At 41.1% G+C, this 21715-nt stretch overlaps 1 protein-coding gene across 11 annotated transcripts in view; it reads right to left on the bottom strand.

Moving 5' to 3' along the window:
* obscna (obscurin, cytoskeletal calmodulin and titin-interacting RhoGEF a) overlaps nucleotides 1–21410 on the bottom strand; it is a 44687-nt gene extending 23277 nt beyond the window's left edge. For 5 of the 11 annotated variants that reach the window (XM_044199793.1, XM_044199797.1, XM_044199795.1 and 2 more), the window contains exons 1-34: nucleotides 21184–21410; nucleotides 19977–20091; nucleotides 19611–19877; nucleotides 18312–18473; nucleotides 17995–18099; nucleotides 17619–17885; nucleotides 17104–17373; nucleotides 15919–16185; nucleotides 15513–15776; nucleotides 15143–15409; nucleotides 14778–15047; nucleotides 14350–14616; nucleotides 13905–14171; nucleotides 12996–13268; nucleotides 12642–12905; nucleotides 12171–12437; nucleotides 11325–11591; nucleotides 10971–11240; nucleotides 10175–10441; nucleotides 9738–10013; nucleotides 9081–9347; nucleotides 7636–7902; nucleotides 6632–6898; nucleotides 6260–6526; nucleotides 5769–6035; nucleotides 5206–5472; nucleotides 4570–4836; nucleotides 3548–3817; nucleotides 3095–3391; nucleotides 2701–2958; nucleotides 2227–2493; nucleotides 1368–1634; nucleotides 802–1068; nucleotides 278–544 (exon numbers count right to left, since the gene is read on the bottom strand). In XM_044199793.1, the coding sequence (XP_044055728.1) occupies nucleotides 278–544; nucleotides 802–1068; nucleotides 1368–1634; nucleotides 2227–2493; nucleotides 2701–2958; nucleotides 3095–3391; nucleotides 3548–3817; nucleotides 4570–4836; nucleotides 5206–5472; nucleotides 5769–6035; nucleotides 6260–6526; nucleotides 6632–6898; nucleotides 7636–7902; nucleotides 9081–9347; nucleotides 9738–10013; nucleotides 10175–10441; nucleotides 10971–11240; nucleotides 11325–11591; nucleotides 12171–12437; nucleotides 12642–12905; nucleotides 12996–13268; nucleotides 13905–14171; nucleotides 14350–14616; nucleotides 14778–15047; nucleotides 15143–15409; nucleotides 15513–15776; nucleotides 15919–16185; nucleotides 17104–17373; nucleotides 17619–17885; nucleotides 17995–18099; nucleotides 18312–18473; nucleotides 19611–19877; nucleotides 19977–20016 (8359 nt within the window). In that variant the 5' untranslated portion in view covers nucleotides 20017–20091; nucleotides 21184–21410. Of the gene's footprint in view, nucleotides 1–277; nucleotides 545–801; nucleotides 1069–1367; nucleotides 1635–2226; nucleotides 2494–2700; nucleotides 2959–3094; nucleotides 3392–3547; nucleotides 3818–4569; nucleotides 4837–5205; nucleotides 5473–5768; nucleotides 6036–6259; nucleotides 6527–6631; nucleotides 6899–7635; nucleotides 7903–9080; nucleotides 9348–9737; nucleotides 10014–10174; nucleotides 10442–10970; nucleotides 11241–11324; nucleotides 11592–12170; nucleotides 12438–12641; nucleotides 12906–12995; nucleotides 13269–13904; nucleotides 14172–14349; nucleotides 14617–14777; nucleotides 15048–15142; nucleotides 15410–15512; nucleotides 15777–15918; nucleotides 16186–17103; nucleotides 17374–17618; nucleotides 17886–17994; nucleotides 18100–18311; nucleotides 18474–19610; nucleotides 19878–19976; nucleotides 20092–20530; nucleotides 20547–21183 lie in introns of those variants that run through there. The other 6 variants (XM_044199796.1, XM_044199803.1, XM_044199794.1 and 3 more) reach the window with 5 other exon arrangements.
* Nucleotides 21411–21715: the final 305 nt, after the last annotated feature.

Genomic DNA, 21715 nt, shown 5'->3' with positions numbered 1-21715 from the left:
TAATGTTTGAGACAGTGCTAGATAAGGCACCAAATATTACTTGTAAATATATTTAATTTTCATTGTTTGATTTAGCTTACATACTGAATGTGCTTGATAAGTGGAGTTTGCTACACTGAAGAAGACAATGAGTTCAAGACAAGTCACACAATCACATGTGAGTATTTGAAGTGTAGTTTGTAGTTTGAAGTATAGTAAACCTCCCTGTCATTGAGAACTTAAGAGATGATACGGTAACATTTTCAACGCATACACCTCAAAACCCACGTGCACAAACCTTTCACTGTCACAGTTGCAGTGGTCTCTGCACTTCCTGCTTCACATGTGTAGCTTCCACTGTCCTCAGGTTTGAGCTCCTTTATGTGGAGCTGGAGGAGGCAGCCATCCTGCTTCATCTTGTACTTCCTATTAGCCCTCAATGGCAGCTGGTTCTTCTTCCATTGTACTGATATGCCAGGCTTGGACAGTTCACAGTTCAAGGAGGCTGTAGCTCCCTCCTCCACCTTCATATTCTGCAATTCTTCTTTGAAAAATGGTGGCAGCTCTGTGAAATACATTTTTTAGGGAGTAACATTGTGGAATGTTTTAGTGTAACAGAAATAACATTTAAGACATTATTAAGTTGAGGATAAATAAGATATATAAAATATTTGTAACAGATGAGTGATGTTTGCTCCACTGGGAAATAGTGAGTTTCAGCAAGTCCAGATGATAACAAGTAATTATTTGAAAATGGTTTTCCATGATTTAGAACTTGCTGACACTGTGAAATTTACTATCCCGATTTCCAAAAGCACAAACCTTTTACTGTCACAGTTGCAGTGGTCTCTGCATTTCCTGCTTGACATGTGTAGCTTCCACTGTCTTCAGGTTTGAGATCCTTGATGTGGAGCTGGAGGAAGCAGCCATCCTGCTTCATCTCATACTTCGTGCTGGCTCTCAGTGGCAGCCTGTTCTTCTTCCATTGTACTGACACTCCAGGCTTAGACAGTTCACAGCACAGGGAGGCTGTACCTCCCTCCTCAGTCTTCACGTTCTGCAATTCTTCTTTGAAAAATGGTGGGAGCTCTGGGAAAGATGGGAGTGTAAGAGACTAATGAAGTAAAATGTTTTTAGTGTAATAGAAGAAACGTTTCAGACTTTACTAAGTAAGGCCCAAATAAGTAGAAGAAATTATGTTAATGTTTTTGTAGCCTAGTTATGTGAAAGATGAATGGTGTTTGCCCCATATCATATCAAATCATATTGTTTTTCAGGAAGTTTTGATTAACGCAAAAATCATTGAAAAACTACTAGGTTTAGTTTTCTATGATTGAGATCTTGCTGACTCTGTGACATTTGCCATGCAAATCTCCAAATGCACACACCTTTCACTGCCACTTTTGCAGTGGTCTCTGCACTTCCTGCTTGACATGAGTAGCTTCCACTGTCCTCAGGTTTGAGCTCTTTGATGTGGAGCTGAAGGAGGCAGCCATCTTGTTTCATTTCATACTTCCTGCTGGCTTGTAGTGGGAGCCTGTTCTTCTTCCATTGCACTGACACTCCAGCTTTAGACAGCTCACAGCACAGGGAGGTTGCACCTCCCTCCTCAGCCTCCGCACTTCTTAATTCTTTCTTGAAGAATGGAGGGGGCACTGAGAAAAAGGGTTGAGAAGGACAAAATTATATATCTTTGTAATAAGAGGTACAATGTGTGAGATGTCACCACAAAAAGACACAATGGCCTTTTGTTATGTTAGTTTAGCATATTGTACATGCAGTATTTGCATTTCAAAGCCAGAGGTTCAAACTATCACAGGAAAGTACCTGAAAGTCACTGTACTTGACGCAAGTATGTAGGTTAGACTGCATTTAGTACTGACAACAAAATGTACTTATTAATTTACATTTGGGAACATTTTGGTGGGGATTGCTATGTTTTAAATTGCAATGAGTAAAGAAGAGGAGGAACGCACACCGGTCTTGGAGAGTTGCCGACCATGATGAAAGTACAGGTGTGGAAGAAGATTGTTGCACATTCGTAGCCACGATGCAAGAAAATGTTTTAATAATTTACCAATGTTTCGACACAACAGTAAATTGCAACGAGTAACAGAAAGTTCACACAATCACAGGAAATCACCCTAACTGACAAACACATTACTCTTCTGTGAATGAGAGTATGCTGAAAATGTGCAGTACATTGCATTTTGTTGTGTGGTTAAATGCACTGCCAATTGCACACACCTTTCACTGTCACAGCTGCAGTGGTCTCTGCACTTCCTGCTTGACATGAGTAACTACCACTGTCCTCAAGTTTGAGCTCTTTGATGTGAAGCTGGAGGAGGCAGCCATCCTGCCTCATCTCATACTTTCTGCTGGCTCTTAGTGGCAGCCTGTTCTTCTTCCATTGAATCGGCACTCCAAGTTTAGATAGCTCACAGTACAGAGAGGCTGAACCTCCCTCCTCCACTTCGATGCTCTGCAATTCTTCCTGGAAGAATGGAGGGAGCTCTGGGAAAATAGGACAGAAAGAACAGGAATTGAGACATTTGGTGTTGTAAGATCATTTCATAGTATAAATTGACAAATTGCTGTTCAAAGAAAGTAGGTATAAGAGTTAGCATTCCAAGGGAAGAAGGCACATTTTACAGTATCGGCATCTTTTTCATTAGAATGCGTAACATCAATCCACTAACTAAAAGCAACTTCAGTTTTTACCTGTCACAGTAAGTTTAGCACTGCTCTGCACATCTCCTGTATCACAGGAGTATATGCCAGTATCCAGGGGATCCACATCATGGATAAGCAATAGGTTGACTTTTCCCTCTTTACGTATCTCATATTTATCACCATTTTGGAGGGGGATGTGGTTGCGCCTCCAGGTAACAGGGGAGGTAAAATCAGAGGTCGTGCAGGACAAAGTGGCTGTCTCTCCTTCCATGATCACAATGTCTTTAGGCTTCTCCTCAAATAGAACTAGAATTTGAAATCAAATGCCACTTTAGAATGTCTGGTTCGGGAGAAATAATTTCAGCTGAAATTGCACATTTCTGAAGGCTGAATTATTTTTATTTTTTTAATTACATCCTCTATCCTTAACGTTTCTGCTCACCTTTGGGCTTAGGAACAACTAGGAGACATGCAGAGGTCCTCTCCTCCCCAACCACAAATGCCACAGTGCCTGTCTCCTCAGGTGTTGTCATGGTGAGGACCAGTTGGTGCTGGCGACCCTGGCACGTCATCTGGTTCATCTCGTTCTTCTGTAGAGGGCTGGAGCCAAGCCACCAGACACCCTCACTCACGTCCGCATGGCTCAGCTCACACACAAACATTGCATCCGCACCCGCTGTCACCGTAACGTCTTGCAGCTCTGTAACAATCCGCACACGCTCTGTGGAGAAAGATGAAGCTATATACAACTGGAATTTTAGAGATGGAATGGGATATATTTACAATAACAACTTAGTGAGAATGGCCTGTTGGTTTAATTCATGCAGCATTTCTTGTACTGTAAACAAATATATCAGTAAATGAGAGATAAAATTCTACTCTAGCATCCACCTACCCCTCACGATCAGCTTGGCAGTGGTCTTCTTGCCTCTGGTGATACAGCAGTACTCTCCAGCATCCTCCAGATACAGTTTCTTGATTTCCAGGGTGTGTATGGGGCCTTTCTTCTTTAAAATGTATCGCCCTCCTTCTTCCACCACAGTGTTGTCCTTCTTCCAAGTGACAGGGACATTAGCACTGGAAACTTCACAAGACAGTAGCACAGATTTCCCCTCCATCACCGCTTTGCTCTCCAGTTCCTTCTCAAAGAACACTGATGCTGCCGCTGGTAAAAGATCGAAAGGAGACAATATGTTACAAAAGTTGAAATAATAAATACTGATGTAATTACCATAACAAAATCAGGATCACCTGCTTATTGAGGAAACAACATGCACTCTAATTAATCAGCAGGGTTAGGTGGCCGTTGGGTGAATGCAATTTAGTCAGCAAACTCATGTGGAATAGGTTTATTATAATACAAAGACAGGGTTCAAATTATGTGTGCAGGTTTGTTCTTTTCACTCCCTACAAGCATTTAACCAAGATCAGGACAAAGGAGAATGGGGAATGATGATTCCTAACTGGTGAGTCTTAATTAATCAAAGTCTACAAGTGGATGTTGGGGTCTATGAAATACTCTGTCATACATAAGCAGCAGCAGCAGTGTTTGGAAATGAGCAGTGCAGCAGCAGCATTGGCAAGAGCAAAAGACTGGGCAGAGCATTGTGCTCTAACCCACCTTACTGCAAAGGGTGCATTGGATATATGTTGCAGTGAGTAACACACAGTCGTGAGCCTGAACAAGCTCACAGGCTTCGCCCTCCTACTGTTAACAGCTTGTTAAAGCAACAGAAATACAGTGAAATAGTATTGTTACCACTGAACACAGAGCTGCAAAGGCAATAGATGGATCACTAAAAAAAAAACCCAGCCACAACAAGGATGCAACTAAACACAATGTAAGTTTTAAATTGAGAATTCATGAGTTAATTTCTGCTTGGTGTAAGAAACACAAAATGGCAGCATGTCAAATACCTCTCACGTTCACTTCAGCCGTTGTCTTCTGCTCTCCCAAAACACAGCTGTACTCCCCGACATCCTCAGGCTGGATGTTTTTGATGTGCATCTCAGCTATCTTCCCTCTCAGCATCATCTGATATCTTCCCCCATGATAGAGCTGGTCCTCCGCCTTCCACCACTGCACAGGCACCCCGGCCCTGGACAGTTCACAGCGAAGGGACACATTGCCTCCTTCGGGGGCCTCCTGGTTCTTCAGACCCATTTTAAAGGTGAGGGGGATAGCTGTGGAAATATCAAGTTCATGTTGTGTTCATGATTTCATAAGGTCAAGACACTGTTCTTCAGTTTTGAGAGCAGATAAAACAGGCCATTTTCTCTACAATGAAAACACTTAGAAGACACAAGTAATTAAATAACAAAAGAAAGAATATATAAAATAAACAAGACCAAGACCAAGAACATTTCAACAGGTTGGTTAGGGTGGTATAACATTTTGCTGTTTTCTTGAAAGATAATAATGTCTTTCTTTTAGCCCCTTAAATTCTAATGTATAACTTAATTTATAAAATTTATGGCAGTTTTTCTTAATTTCTGAAAAGTTTAAGAATGCAAAGACACACAAACATTCTTGCATTTACAGTCTTCCCTTACGTGTAATGGTGATGCTGGCTGTGGTCTTGACGTCACTGTAGATACAACTGTAAAGGCCGCTGTCCTCCAGCTGTGTGTTTTTGATGGTCAGCTCCATGATGCTGTTTCGATTTTTAATCTGGTACTTGAAATTATTCTTGAGCAGCTCTTGTCCTTTCCTCCACTCCACAGCAAGGCCGGGCTTAGACAGCTCGCAGCTCAACGTCATGCTGTTCTCCTCCTCCACCTGCTGGTTCCTTAACTTTGTCTTGAATGTGATGGGAGGAGCTGCAAGGAGAAGAAGAAGGAGTTATTTTCTTTGAAAATGTTCAATTAATTAGTAGCAGTTATTTAGACTTTATTATTAAGAAATTCGTAGTGCTAATTTTAAATTTAAATCACGAAAAATGTAAAAACTGTTAGTGATTTACATTATTTTATTTTATCTTATTTTAGTAAGTTGAATTCTTTCAAATGGGGATTGAATTTTTCCCCCAAACTGTTAAGAAAAAAAGTCAAAAAAGTTATAAAAGGAGGCTTAGATATTCTCTTATGATGTTTTCAGTGTGTGATCTCCATCTTACCTTTGACGGTGAGCTCAGCAGTGGACTGGCTGTCTTTAGTCTTGCAGGTGTATTTCCCAGCATCACTCTCCTCCATATTGTTGATAATCAGTTTAGTGAAACGTCCCTCCTGTTTCATCTCATATTTGTATCCAGGTTTGAGGACGACTCTGCCTTTCCTCCAGTCCACTGGGGCTCCAGGTTTGGAGAGCTCACAGCAGAAAACTCCACTGTCCCCTTCCTTCACCTCCAAATTCTCCACCTCTTGTTTAAATGTTACAGGAATTGCTGAGAAAACAAACAAACAAACAAATCTGAAGCAAAATCTGAAATTGGAAATAGTTGACTCTCACTCGCTTTTTTCTACACAATTATGAATTCTTTCTTAACATTTCTTAATACATCTACCATGTTTACTTCGTAGGACGTACCAAGTCTGTTTGACTGTGGTTAAGAAACAAAATCACCAGCTGAACACTGTCTTTCCATGTAATGGCTGTAGTGAAGCATACCTCTTACTTTGATGTCAGCTGAAGTCACAACAGTGCCAACAAAACAGCTGTACTCCGCAGCATCTGTGAGAGTTAAATTTCTGATCAGCATCTCAGCCATCCTGCCTTCTTGCTTCATCTGATATTTTTCTCCCTCCTTCAGAAGTTGAGCATCTTTCCTCCACTCCACTGGGACTCCTGGTTTAGAGAGCTCACATCGCAAAGTCACACTGCCCTCCTCCACAGCTTCCTGGTTCTTCAACTTTTGTTTGAAAGTTATAGGGATCGCTGAGGAGTGATAACCCAGAGAAAAAACACAAAATACCGTATAAGATGTGCAAATGACCAAATCATAATTATGTATTCTGTTACATAATGTGTAATAGCTCTCACCAGTGATGATGATGGTAGCAGTAGTTTTTATGTCATCACAAACACAGCTGTATGTGCCACTGTCCTCAGGCTGGCTTTTCCTGATGAGGAGCTCCAGGGTGGAGCCACTCTGCTTCATCTGGTATTTCTCTCCGCTGGTCAACACATTGTCGCCCTTCTTCCACTGCACTGTAGTGCCGAGTTTGGAGAGCTCACAGCAGAGTGTCACTCCATTGCCCTCCTGCACCTGAATATTCTTCAGTTCTTGAAGGAAACTGATTGGCCGTTCTAGAGCAGACCACAGGAGAAATATCCAAATGAGATGAAAACATTTTCATGTGGAGGAACGTCTGTTTTGGTGCTCTCTATTCTTGACTGATAAGTCAAGTTAACACAGCCATAAGCAGTTACATTTACAGGTGTCAGTTTAGGTGTTATGTTTTCTACTGCAGCACCGGTGGATTCTTTGGAATAAACACAAAAGGAACTGTAACATTAGCAGTCAAAGCAATAATGAGTGAAAAGAAAAACATCAGAAACAACACCATCTACAGAAATGCAAATGTTATCAAGAAAGAGGTGACAATACAAGCCATACTGTTTCAAGGTTCTGGCAAGTACAATGGCAAAGATGTCACCAAAATAAAAACATATATTTAAATTAGTTTCCAAGATTTTTGGAAGCTATTCTATAATTGTTAACACATGAACCCTACTGTACTGACATATATTCCATCTTTCAACCAACCAAATCTTATGCAATGTAATTGTGTATGTATACTCCTGCACAACAAGTTGTAACCCAGAAATCCACTTAAACCATCAGTAACTCCACATTGTATATGTCAACCTTGTCAGTTTTGCCTTTAGTTCTGTGTTGTTTTATTCTTTACTGCTGAATTCAGTTGTATTTTGCATGTTTATATTTTACCTTTTGAAATATTGTGTATTAATGAGATCTTTGAGTACACTCAAAAGTATCAAAGCAAAACAATGCACTTTACTGTAGTGTATGCATTACTCACCATTCACGATGATCGTAGCTTTTGTCCTCTGTTCTCCACATACACAGGTATAATCTCCAGTGTCGTCCAGACTGAGGTCTGAAATCTTCATCTCTAACTGCAGGTCTTTCTTCCTTATCTGGTATTTGTCTCCATTTCTCAGCAGCTCTCCTCCTCTCTTCCACTCCACCGCAGGGGCAGGTTTGTTGAGCTCACAGCGCAGAACCACACTGTTGCCCTCTGTCACCTCCTGGTTGACTAGTGGCAGCTTAAAACTTGGTGGTAAACCTGTCAATCACAGAAAATCTTACATAAATGCCTAAATGGTACATAAATGGCTGCATATACCAATTTTATCCAAAGCGCTTTACAATTTGCAGTGCATTCACCCAATGACACACACACACTTATATACTGGGAGCAATTTGGGGTTCAGTGTCTTGCCCAAGGACACGTTGACATGTGGACAGGAGGGCTGGGGATCGAACTGCCAAACCTGTCAGTAGTGACTGAATTGAAAATCAATTAAAAGTAATAAAAGCAAAAAAAGTATATCCTACACTTAGAATTAATAATGACATAAGCATAAATCATCAAAATGAGAACTGTTTTTGCAGCCTGAAGAGCTTGAAGCTTTAACAAGAAAAGAAATGTAGGGCCAAATAAGGATTACCAAAAATTACCAAGATTCAGAAGAGATTCTGAACCAAAACAGCTAAAGAGGAAGCATGGTAACAATTATCTAATCATGCAGACATGATTCAGTAGACATGGCTACTGAAATCACTGGATTCCACACATTTCCTTGCCTTCAGTATGACAAGGAACATAATAAAAATTACATGGAAGTTAAATTGTAGCAGTGATGTAAGCAACACGGCCGGTGCTCACAAGAAAATCTGTCATGCTCATAATCACTTTTTCTAGGTAACAATTCAGTTTAAACTGAGCAGTGGAATGGATTATATGATAATCCATTATAGGTGGTGAGTAAAATTTTCTATCCCCATGTCGTGAAAAACACTGAAGCTAATACTAATGTTAGAGTTTAGTTACAGTTTGGGATGTATGTAATTGCAAACTACTGCCTAAACATCCCATATGACGTGACTCTACATCCCAACTCCTGCATCTTTTCACCCAGCTTATGAGACGTAATGTACAGTACACACAGAGTACAGTGACATTTAGCCATAAGCAGGACAACAAATTGGGTGACAAGATATGGAACAATAATATCTCCATTGAGCTTTAGTGAAACTACATAATGGAGCTCACACAGTGCTAATACCCACTGGGTCTATTTTGTTTTTTATCGTACTACGTTAGAGCTGACCTCTTTGACGTCTGCGCTCAGATGATTCTGTTGAATACATTAGGAAAATTCAAAAAAAGAGGAAGAAATGTGCTTAACAGAATAATGAATCCAACATATGTGGGGGAATTTTGACTCAAATTTCTCTTACCTTGAACAGTGAGCTCAGCAGTGGACTGGCTGTCTTTAGTCTTGCAGATATATTTGCCAGCATCGCTCTCCTCTATGTTGTTGATGACCAGTTTAGTGAGACGTCCCTCCTGCTTCATCTCATATTTCTCTCCAGGCTTCAGGATCACCCTGCCTTTCCTCCAGTCCACTGGAGCCCCAGGTTTAGAGAGCTCACAGCAGAAAATTCCACTGCCCCCTTCTTTCACCACCAGGCACTGGATCTCTCGTTTGAATGTCACAGGAAGTGCTGTTGTGGGTATATTAGAAAATCTTGTATTCATTGATTGCATTGCTTTGCTTACTTAAATGGGCTTGCCCCCTCACTCAGTGCTTACATTATTCTGTTCCTACTCTCCTTAAAGCCATAAAAAATCTCATACTTTGTTATCATAGGTATGGGATTTTGGACTATAAAAAATGTACATACACATTTGAAATTTGGGATCTGTAGTTATGCATTGCTAAGTCACAGAGTCATGGATTATCCAAGGGCAGCACCCATAATAACAGCTTTTTAGCGATTGTAATCAAAATGACAAGGTCATAACATAATCATTATTTTATATGTACTACAAATCTTATATGGGCAACAGGTATGAAATTTGTTGTCATTGGTCTCTGCGAGCTTCAAACTTACGTTTCACTTTGACTTCAGCTGTGGTTTTCTCATTTCCTGTGATGCAGCTGTACTTCCCTGCATCCTCTGGTTGGATGTTGAAAATGGTCATCTGAGCTGTTTTTCCTTCTAGCTTCATCTGATACTTTCCTCGAAATATCTCCTCAGACAGCACCTGAGCCTCTCTCTGCCACTGCACCGGGACTCCCTTCTTTGACAGCTCACAGTGTAATGTCACACTGTTCCCTTCTTCAGCCTCCTGGCTCCTCAGGCTTACTTTAAATGTGGCAGGAACAGCTGTTGAGCCAAATACAGATACTCTTTATACATGTAAAGCCGAATATTAAAGAATGGCTTTACAGGTAGCTCAAAAAACGTCTAAAAAAGTGTCAATGAACAATAAACAAAAAAAACAAGAGATTATGCTTCACTACACACATCTCACACTTTGAACATACCGATAACTTTAACAGTGGACTTTGTCCTCTGCTCTCTACACACGCACGTGTAGACCCCGCTGTCCTCTGGTTCAGCATCTCTGATGATCAACTCCAGGGCTGAGTCCCTCTGCTTAATCTGGTACTTCTCTCCATTCTGCAACAGATCTCCTCCAAGCCTCCACTCCACTGGGACACCAGGTTTAGAGATCTCACAATACAGTGTGATGTTGTGTCCTTCCTCTACTTGGAGGTTCTTCAGCTTTTGCTTGAAGGTGATGGGAAGAGCTGAAAGGCAAAGATAAAGTTGGGTCATGAAAAATAAATGAATAATCGCAGCCCTTGAAATCAATAATTTAATGAAAAGCTAGTAGTCTATTTTTTTTGTGTATTATTGTGCTATTTTGCTTCTACACGATTGTGAGCTTTGCACCGGTGTATTTTCTTCTTCTCTTTTCTGTTTGCAGTGTTCAGTTTGTCAAAACTATATTTTTGAAATCATACAGTTTTCTGTTTCTTTTGTCTATTGTGACAAAAGAAGCTTCCACATACAGGAGGCAAGGCTCATGTGCATAGTGTATTAAAAAGTTCTGTAATTCAATGTAATGTTTTGTATTGCTTTTTGAATTCTGTTTTGTTATGTTTAATATCACATACTTTTTGTGCATAACCTACTTGATATTGTACAAGGAATGTTACTTCATCAACTTATGTTCTGATCTGATTCTGTCTTTAATAAATATGACTTCCTGCCTCTACAAAGCAAACTGAATAAATAGTAGAACATAATGAAACACTGTCAATGACAAACACCTACCATTAACAGTCAGAGTTGCAGTGGTCTCTATGTTTCCACAGATGCATGTGTAGATATCGCTATCCTCAGGTGTTACATCAAAGATCCTCAGTTCAATCAGCATGTCTCTCTGCCGCATATGATATTTCTCTCCATTCAGAATGAGTTCGTTCCCCCTCTTCCTCCACTCCACACTGTGACCGGGTTTCGACAGCTCACAGCGTAAAGCCGCAGTGTTTCCCTCCTCAATCAACACATTCCTCAGCTTCTGCTTGAAGGTGACTGGGAGAGCTGAGGGTGACCATAGATTGATCATCGGATCATTGATAATTATCAACTTTTTTTGTCAAAATTGATTTTAAATCTATCACCTACCAGTGATTTTGACAGTGGCAGATGTCATCTGATCAGCACACACACAGCTGTAGATCCCACTGTCCTCAGGCAAAGGCTTCCATATCAGAAGCTCCAGGGTGGTCTCCCTTTTCCTTATCTGGTACTTAACCCCATTCTTCAACAGCTCATGTCCCTTCCTCCATTCTACTGGAATTCCAGGTTTAGACAACTCACAGCGCAATATGACATTGCTTCCCTCCTCTGCTTGCATGCTCTTTAACTGCTGTATGAATGTAATGGGGATAGCTAGAAAACAAGAGGTGACATGTTTCAATAAATACAGTTAAGGTGTAAATGGTGAGGCTGTGCACAGTATTGGTGAAAAGATTTGATGCATGGGCACGCATTACATAAATAATATGCCAGCCAGTCAGCAACACAATAAGCACAATAAAGCACTCAAAACATCTTAACCATTCATACAACAAATTTCTGTGTAATGGAGCAATTTAACAAGCAAAACAGTTTCATGATACAGACAAATCTGAGAAGAGAATCAAGCATCCAAAATATAGTGACAATGTTGTATTTTATTCTGGCAGGTAAAAATGTCTTTCAATGTTGGTTGTAGTTTAAATGTTCTTGTGAACTGGCTCCATTTGCTCCTGTTCATGACAAGTGACTGGGATTAATGTGTATGCAGAGCACAACAGCAAATATGTGACAATTGGTCAAAGAAAATGCTGAACTGACTTTCAAATGCAGCCCTGTGAAAGTGTGGTTTATTGAAACTGTGTACCCCAAATATTTGGTAAGATTACAAAAGAGAAAAATGAAGTTTTTGGTAAAATTAGGTATGAAGGTAAGGAAAAGTTAATGACATACCATGTACTTTGAGGCTTGCTGTAGTGCAGTGATCTCTGCATTGACAGGTATACTCTCCTGAGTCCTCAGGCTTCAAGGCTTTGATGGTTAGGGAATTGATTGTCTTCCTCTGTTTCATCAAGTACTTGTCTCCAGGCCTGATACTCTCAAAACCTTTTCTCCAGTGGAATTGGACCCCAGGCAGAGAGTATTCACAGGTCAGAGTCACAGTCTCCCCCTCTTTGGCCTCCACAGTCTTTAGAGGCTGGGTGAACTCTGCTGGGATGGCTAAAAAAAGACAACAAAAAGGGAAAACAAAAGGATCCTATTTTTTCAACAATAAGCAGAAAAGCTAATGTTAATTAATTAATTGTTAGTTAATTTTTACCTGTATAATCCTATATAATCAGTCACATTCCTCTGCCATTTAATGCTGGCTGACAGTAATAATAACAGTCCTGTAATAACAGTTCAAAAAAATGTTATTCATACCTTTGACAGTTACAACGGCTCTAGTTGTAACAGATCCAGCACTGCACTCGTACACTCCGGCATCGTTGTTGCAGACCTCTCGAATCGTCAGTCGGGCCTCACAGCCGGAGCGACTGGCAAAATACCTTGAGGAGTTCCACATCAGGCAGCCATCTTTGTACCACAGGATGTGACATGGCTTGGAGGTCCCACAAGACAAAACCAAACCACCTCCTTCAATAGCCTCACAGTCTTCCAGTGCTTTAATGATGGTGGGACGCCTCTCTGGTAACATGACAAGATTAAGCCAAATCAAGACCAAATGAAATGTGACATTAAAAACCACAATAAAACTCTGGCAGTTTAAAGCCATACCTCTAACCAACAGTGAGGCATACGATCTTTTGTCCCCTGCTGCAAATGAGATAGTGCCAGTGTCTTTGCGGGCGAGCTGTCTAAATGTGAGGGTGTGATAGCCTCCAGGCACCATCTGGATCTCATTGAGCTCATTGGTGTACAGCAGAGTCTCATCCAGATACCACTTGACCCCCATGTAATCACTGGGACAAATTCGACACTTGAATGTGACGGTGTCGCCCTCAAGACACTCAACATCCTCTAATTCATCCAGGATCAACACCTTCTGGCCTGAGAGAAACATGGAAAAGATGGAAAAGTAAAAAATCCCATAAACGTCAAACACAGTAGGAGTTAGAAGCCTAATCAACATCCTTAGTATTTTACTGAGCATTACACACAATAATAAAACTTGAGTCATTTTGGCAAAGGATTTTAGCCTAGCATTTATAACCACAGTAAGGATATACTATTTCGTATCTGTTTAATAACATATTGCAATCCTGTGATCAATTGAGGCCCTTGAAATAAAAATGAAAAAAAAAAACCCAAACATGGTAAAAATACAAATAAAGTTCAGCAGAGAGCTTCATAAATCATGGAGAGTTACAGTAACTTCGATCATATTTCTAATTATTAAATGCTCAGCTCTGTAGTGGCTGTATGATTCCATATGTCAGCATGTGTATTCCTTCATTTTATTGTTGAGTATTTACTTTATAAGTCAATTTATCATTAATTTAAAGGGACTAAAATATCCCTGAATCTCTCCTACAACTGAAATGATGATTAATATAAAGATCCGTCCTGATGTGGCCCACATATAGTACCTTTAGCCCAGCTACCATTTGGCCCCAGTTGAAGTGAAATGAAAACCCCTGAACCACAGTGATCCAATGCCCAGTGTTCCCTTCACTATGGTCTCACCCTGCACAGTCAGCTGTGCCCGGCTCTGCATGGTACCGACATCACACATGTAAATATCAGTGTCCGATTTCTCCAGACAGGTGATGGTCAGGGACAGCACCACACCCTTCTGCCTGATGACATACTTCCTACCAGACCTCAACTCCACCATGCCCTTCAGCCAGGTCACCCGCTTGGCTGGCCGCCTAGTCTCACACTCCAGGGTCACTTTACCCTTTTCCTCTGCTCGCGTGTCCCTTAACTCCCTCGCAAATGTGTGCTGGAGTTCTGAAAGGAATAATGAAGTTTAGAAAATTGAGTCAAGCGTCACATTTAGTACTGCAGTTGCCAATCCACATTGCAAAATAGGACATACCACTGGAGACCAGCAATACCACAGTCAAGAACACTGCACTGTATTGTAAATAGTCATCATCTTACATTTATTTTGAAAGCCCTCACCTACCTCTGATCTCCAGCTTGGCACGAGAGGCAACGCCTTCGGCCTCACAACAGTACTCTCCAGAGTCTCTGATGGTGGTATTCTTGATCACCAATCGTGCCAGGTTCTTCTCCACACTCATCTCATATTTAGGGCTCTGCCTGATTAAATGGCCATTTTTCAGCCAACGGATGGTGATTTCTGGTTTAGTGATCTCACAGCTCAGCTCTGCGTCCTCGCCTGGCACCGCCTTGACATTCAACAGGTCTCTGAAGATGTGCACTGGCTTCTCTAAAAGAGGGGAAATGCATTTGCTCACATTCAGGCTATTTTGTATGAATGCATCTACCAAATGGAATATTTCAAAATAAAATACAGAGACAGGTACTTCACATCCACAAACACAGATAAAACTGGGCTAATAATTTTATCTGAGACAACCAGGTAGTCACCTTTAACAAAGAGCATGGTCCTACAGCTTAGGTCTTTAATTGTGAAGGCCACATCTCCAGCGTCGCTCAGTATAGCATCTTTAATTGTCATCTTATACTTGCGGCCATTGTTGATAACCTGGATACGGCTATTGGTGACCACCACCTGGCCATTGATGGTCCAGGAAGGCTTATCATCGAGGTCATGAGAGAGGTGACAATCCAAAGTGCAGCTTTCACCTTCCAGGACAGATGTTGTCTTCATACGCTGAACAATAGTGATGTGTAAGTCTGTAGATAAATATAAAAAAACAGCCTTATTACAGTAAATATATCATGCATTTTACACTGAACTGAACCGCCTGTGAACCGCCTTTTTTCCTCACCATGTACAGTAACTTTAGCCTTTGTCTGGCTGGTGCCCAGGTCACAGGTATACTGTCCAGCATCATCCTTGCTCAGGGAATGGACGATCAGTGTCATGGACTTCCCAAACTGGAGTAACTCATGTTTATCATCAGCCATCAGGATCATACCATCCTTCCTCCAAACAGGGGTCACTGTCTCTTTGGAAATTTCACACTGCAGGCACACCTGCCCTTGCTCTTCTCCTACTGCATCCTCCAGAGACCTCAGGAACACTGCTGGGCTCTCTAGAGTCAAGAACATCATTCATAGTGTGCATGTTTCTCAGAAATGAGCAAATAGAAATTTAAGTATCAGAAGAACTCCTAATCAGTTATTCCCCTAGCTGACCTTTGACCTTTAAGGTGGTTGTCTCAGAGAGAAGGCCTGCTTTGAAGGTGACCCTGCTCTCCTGTGGCCGCAGCTTCTTGATTGTGAGGCTGTGCATAGTGCCCATGTGCTGGATCCTGTTGATGGCATTGGAATAGAGGCGAACATTGTTGAGGAGCCACTCCACATTGGCGACAACATAGTTGAGCTCACATGAGAATGTGGCAATGCCATCCTCTTCAATTTCCACTGGCTCAAGGTGTTTAACCAACTTCAGCGTTCGCACTACGATAAAAGGGTGAAATAAATTATGCCAAATCATCAACTGAACTAACAAAAAGAGCTAGTGTAATAATGAATATCCAATACAGAAAGTGTTATTACTTTACCTCACACCTCAGTTTTCCCCAAACCATGTTTAACCTACCTTCTACCTTAACATGTGCCATGCTCTGTGAACCCCCAGCCATGCAGCGGTACTGTCCTGCATCCATCCCTGTCAAGCCATGAACGGTCAGCTCTGCCCGTTTCCCTTCCCTCTTCATGCTGTACTTGTTTGAGGTTTTCAGAGCCGTACGACCTTTAAACCAACGCACCACCCTGGGAGAGGGTGCAAACTCACAGCTCAGAGTCACAGAGCTGTTCTCCTTCACCTCTACATCTTCCAAGTGGTGGGCAACCTGAAGAGGTCGCTCTAGATGGGAGAGATGCAAAGCCGCTTAATGAGACACTAAGACAAACATAAATTTATCCACTTTACCTACTTCATCCTTTACAGGATCACGCAGAGGATATAGTACTTCTTAGCGTACACAAGACATAAAGCAGGATAAAATCATACAATTTATGTTTCCATGCTTGGGGATGCTCCTTGCTGTGGCATATATAGACATGTATATATTGCAAATAATGCCCCAATGTCCCATTACTTAAACCCCTTCAGGGTGCATACAGATAAGGCAGAGCCACACCAGGTGAGGAAGCTTTTGTCAAACAATGTTAGCATGAGAGCCTTCAAATAGTTTTCCAAGTCAGCGCAATGATATGTGATGGATGTGGTTGTGGTAGGCTAGCTGTCAGGTGATACAACACAGCATGACGCAGGACATTTCTCTTAGGAACAATAATGGAAACCCTTTATTTTAAGTCTTCCTATTTAGCATTTATAAGCAGTATATAATTAATTAATAAAAGTTTTATAAAACTCTATAATGTAGTTGTAGTAAGCAGATATAAGTGCTTATTAATGTATTTGTCACCAACTAAAACTCCACCTGTGGGCACCGATTAGGGTTGTTGTATAAACAGATAATGATTGACAATATAAAAAACATTGTTGTAAAAATATAAAACATGTCTTCATAGGAGAAGTTATAATTGCTGACAAATACTGTACATTAATAAGACCTAAATAGGTGGACTTAAAGTAAAATGTTACCACAACAACAAATGCAGTCCAAACTGCATCGCGGGTGGTGAGTCTACATTGTACTGATTTTTTATTTCAGACCACCATTTTATCTTTCTTTTAGATTAAGAATACGAAAAATCCAATTCCATGACAACTTCAAATTTGCTATCCACGGTCTCAGAAGAGGTTTAGGCTACTCACCCTTGACAGTAAGCTGAGCAGTGGAACGACTCTTGCCAGCTACAAAGAGTACAGGGCCAGACATGGAGCTTTCTGTGGAGGTGAGACAGAGGCTGTGGAGGGTGCCCTTCCTCTCGATGTTCACTGCTGCACTGGGCTCCAGCACCTCACCATTCAGGGTCCATCGGGGGGGCCTCCCTGATTTCAGGCTGGTCTCCACTTGGAACAGCGCTGGCTCCGGCTCCATCACCTCCACAGAGCTCATCCCCCGCACTATGCTGATAGCCTGCTCTGCATGTACAGCCATAATACACATTACCACTACTGACACAACTCCTGACTCATAACATAACAACAAAAAACACTCTTGATTGTTTAGTTAGCACATTAGAAACACAGGTACACATAGTCATTACTCACATTACTCATGATATGGGAAGTATTTTGAAAGTGTGGGTACATGAATGCAAAACATACTGTAGACCATTAACTTAACATTGTGACTGATATGATTACTGTGACAGTCGGCATCTCACCCTCCACCAGAAGCTGACAAGAGGTTTCGTCATCTCCTGCATCACAGGTGTAGGTGTCCTCATCTGAAGAGCAGACGTCATCGATGGTCAGCTGCCTGTAGACATCTTGGCTGATTAGTTGGTACTTCTTACTGGGCAGGAGCTCCTTCCTGTTCTTGTACCACCTGACCTGAGCATTAGGCCGTGACACCTGGCACTCCAGCAGACCCCGGTGGCGATACATGGCTATTTTGACCCTCAGAGGACGCACTATTTGGACTGGGAGCTCTGAAGAAGGGAGGAACAGGTTGTTAACCTTAAGTGACCAAATGGGGACAGACATTATTTCCTCCATAAATCTGTGTTAAATTGTGATATAAACAGTCTGGTAGCTCACCTTTTACTGTGAGAGTTGCATAGGATGAGACACGCTCTGCAGTGAATCTGATCTCTCCAGCATTCTCTGGCCTGACTGACTTGAAGAATAGGGAGTGAGTTTTACCTACAATTAGATCAAAGCAAAATGTACTGTATTTAACCAGGTTTTATATTTGCTTTTTTATCTATTTACACCTAGGAACTGCCCGGTACAACCACTATGACCACTCACACACAGCATCTTTGCAAAGTTGAATGTACTATGAAGCAAGCACTGGGAAATATTTATACTCTTAAGGCTTTATTTTCTGTAAAACCCACGTGGTTGGGTCTTACCCTGGTGTCTGATCTTGATGTTGTCCCCAGGTCGAATTCGGCAGTCATCTCTGTACCACCGACTATCCACATCCACCTGACTGACCTCACACACAAAGTTCACGGGCTGACGCTCCATTGTGTCAACATCCTCCAGCTCCTTCACTATGTGAATGTCCCTAGCTGGCAGAAGATAACCAAACCGTGACTCAGCAACCAAACAAAACTTTATGAATCTGCTTATCAGATCGCTCTTCGATAGCCCCATAATGACTTTTGGACAAGACTTTGACAAGTGTTTGAGTGTTGTTTGTTCATTCATATGAATGAATGAATGAATGAATGATGAGGCTCTGACGTAGAGAGTCTACTGCCATGCTAGCGGCTCTGTGAGACTGTACTTAGGCACAGCAGTGCTTTGAGTTAAATGTTCACATCAGCATGCTAACATGCTCAAAATGATAATGCGAATATGTTGTTGATTAGCAGGTACAATGTTTACCATGTTTACGATCTTAATTTAGCATGTTAGCATGCTAACTAAACTAAATTACTAAATTAACTAAATTATTTAGCACTAAACACAAAGTACAACTGAGGCTGATGGGAATGTCATTAGTTTTGCAGGCTCATAAACCAATATATTTGACAATGTGAGGCTAGATGAAAGGTCAGCATTTACAATTCATCCTCTGGGGACCATGAATGTGTGTACTAAATATCACAGCAATCCATTAAATAGTTGTTGAGCTATTTCAAAATCAAACAAACCAAAAATGTCATCCTGCTGGTGGTACTAGAGCAAAAGTCAGGGGATCACAGAAGTCACAAAGACTCATGCTCAAGGGACCATGAATGTCTGCACAATTAAGTGTGGAGTGGTGGGCCGAACAACTGACCAATGTAAACATCCCTAGAGACCTGCCATTAATGTGGCTAAAAAACATTTAAGCATTATTTTCTCCTGTTGGATAAACTAATATTCCACAATGTATATGGTCCTCTCTTTTTAGCTTACATATAACATTTTATTATTAGTTATTTGCTCATTTGTAATTGTATAAATTAACAAATCTTTTTGAAAAAAACCCTATAATTTAACTAATAAGTGAATTAGGCACTTATCACATGATGTACTGCAATAAGACAAGAGTGCACTCATATTTTAAATACTTTATCCCATAATTTGAATGTTTAGGCCTTGGTCAGGTCTTGTCTTTGACCTGGATTTGACCTGGCTGAGCTCATTGTCTTGGTCACATGGACACAGAATTAAATACTGTGGCCATGGAAGTAGCACAGTCTATTGTACCACCTTACCTCTGACAGTGAGTCTGCCTGAGGTCTGAATGCCATTGGTTTGAAAAGAGAACAGGCCTGCGTCTCCCAAAGCCACCCTGTTCAGTATGAGGGAGTGTTTCTTCCCATGCATGCTGATGCGGCAGTTAGGCTTGGACTTAAGCTGCATCCCATCTCTGGTCCACACACCCTCGATATAGGCCAGGTTGAGGGTCACCTCCAAGGAACAGCTCTCACACTCAGACATCTCCACATCCTCCAAGCCCTTCACCACCTGCAGACGGTTCCCTGGCACACAAACACACACACAGCATTTGAACTCAAAAGCTCATTCGCATTGCATAAACTACACTGAAATGTACAGCTTTGTGTGAGAAGAGAACTTACTTGCAGCGGCTACTATTCCTCCAGGTTTATTGTCTCCCATGCCTCCTTCTCTTCTCTCAGTGTGATTGGGGAATCTTGTTTGCTTTTTACCACAGTTACCACAGAAGGGCTACAACTATAATATGATTAAAAAAATAAAATAAATAAATATATATATATATATCGGGTAATGGTCTGGCTCAGAAGATAACTCATAATCAGTTTTATCGTTGTTATAAAAGATACTCGGTCATGCCATAAAACCAAGAGCTTCCACTAAGTCATTCACATCTCATTCACACTTAGTGCCATTCAGCTTCTTTCAGGTATACTCTGTAGATATTGTTTTGTAAATAACATGTTGCAATGTATGCCCTGTGTTTGTTTTGGACCAAACTACATTTCACATGCCAAACAAATTCCTCTCAGGCTAATAATGATATAAACCATCACTTCCAAAATGGCAACATTGTATTGCATTGCATTGGATACACACGCATCACCCTCATATGATAGATGCCTGTGATGGCATGCCACTCCTCCTTAGTAATGAAGATCAGAGTGATCTCTGTCACCTCACTTGGCTGAGCTCAGCACCACCAATATAGACTCAGCTGTGATGCCACCTCCATAAGGCTGCACGCACTGAACTGAGAAGAAGAGGAAGCTTTAAAAAAACAAACAAGAGGCCAAATGAGAACTGCCAATTACTAAACTGATTGATATGATATTTGAGATCATGAAACACTTTTCGGAGGCCGGCTCCTCCCACTATCATTGCGGGCATGAGTACTCATTCTGTCTCATTACCTACCAGCCAAAATGACATTTCATAATGTGTTACACAATGACAAGGAATTTGCCAACCATCATCTATATTAACTCTAGAGGCCTAATAAATTATCAGTCCAATGAGATTCTCTCCAAGATGGCATGTAAAATAAAAACCATGGAAATAAAAAAATCACCTTTAAAATGTGTTTTGAGCAAACGCAAACAGCTTTGAGTGAAATACAATATACACCCATTATATACCCATTAAGACTTTCCTAACTAACCTGAAGCTTACATATCTTAACTGTGCAGTGTGTTATTTAACAAATTTTCCATTAACAGCACATTCAATGGTGATTTTCCTTTCGTTCTATCAACGTATACAAAGAAATGACTAGAAAAACTACCAAAATAAGACAAGAACATATCAGATCGCATGCAGCGATACACCCACCTTCAACTTAGACAGGTGTTTTCTAGAAAGAATAAATCCTTGCATGTCCTCTTGTCACACTGATGACAAAAAACAAAACACCTTCACCTGAAAAAAAGCTTAATAAAACATCCACCATGGCAACAGATCTGTCTGAGTCTTGTCTTGTTTTTCACAAAGACTTTAAGATTACCAACAAACCAAAGCCAAAGGAGAGCATGTCCAGGTTTGCTGGCTGCGTCCCAGTCCCCAAAGCAGACAGCCTAGAGTACTTTCTCTTTTTTTCTTGTTTGATGAAGCATAGTGCTGAACAGCTGACATATCTCTGCCCACATACTAACCTCCAAAATAGCCTTCTGTCAGTATGAGAGCAAAGATAGCATTGGCTTTAATGGTGTGAGGCAACTCATGTCCAGCATCAAAATGTATACAATAGGCTTAGTGTGTTTGAGTGTTTTCTAGTGTGCATGAATGAGTGAGAGACAAGCTTAGTGCAAATTACTTGAAAGCATCTCAGTGAGTGAAAGTTAAGTTACCTTCATGTAGCATGACG

Source organism: Siniperca chuatsi, linkage group LG6 (assembly GCF_020085105.1).
Source record: "Siniperca chuatsi isolate FFG_IHB_CAS linkage group LG6, ASM2008510v1, whole genome shotgun sequence".
Lineage (NCBI taxonomy): Eukaryota > Metazoa > Chordata > Actinopteri > Centrarchiformes > Sinipercidae > Siniperca > Siniperca chuatsi.
This window is presented reverse-complemented; position numbering and strand designations above follow the sequence as displayed.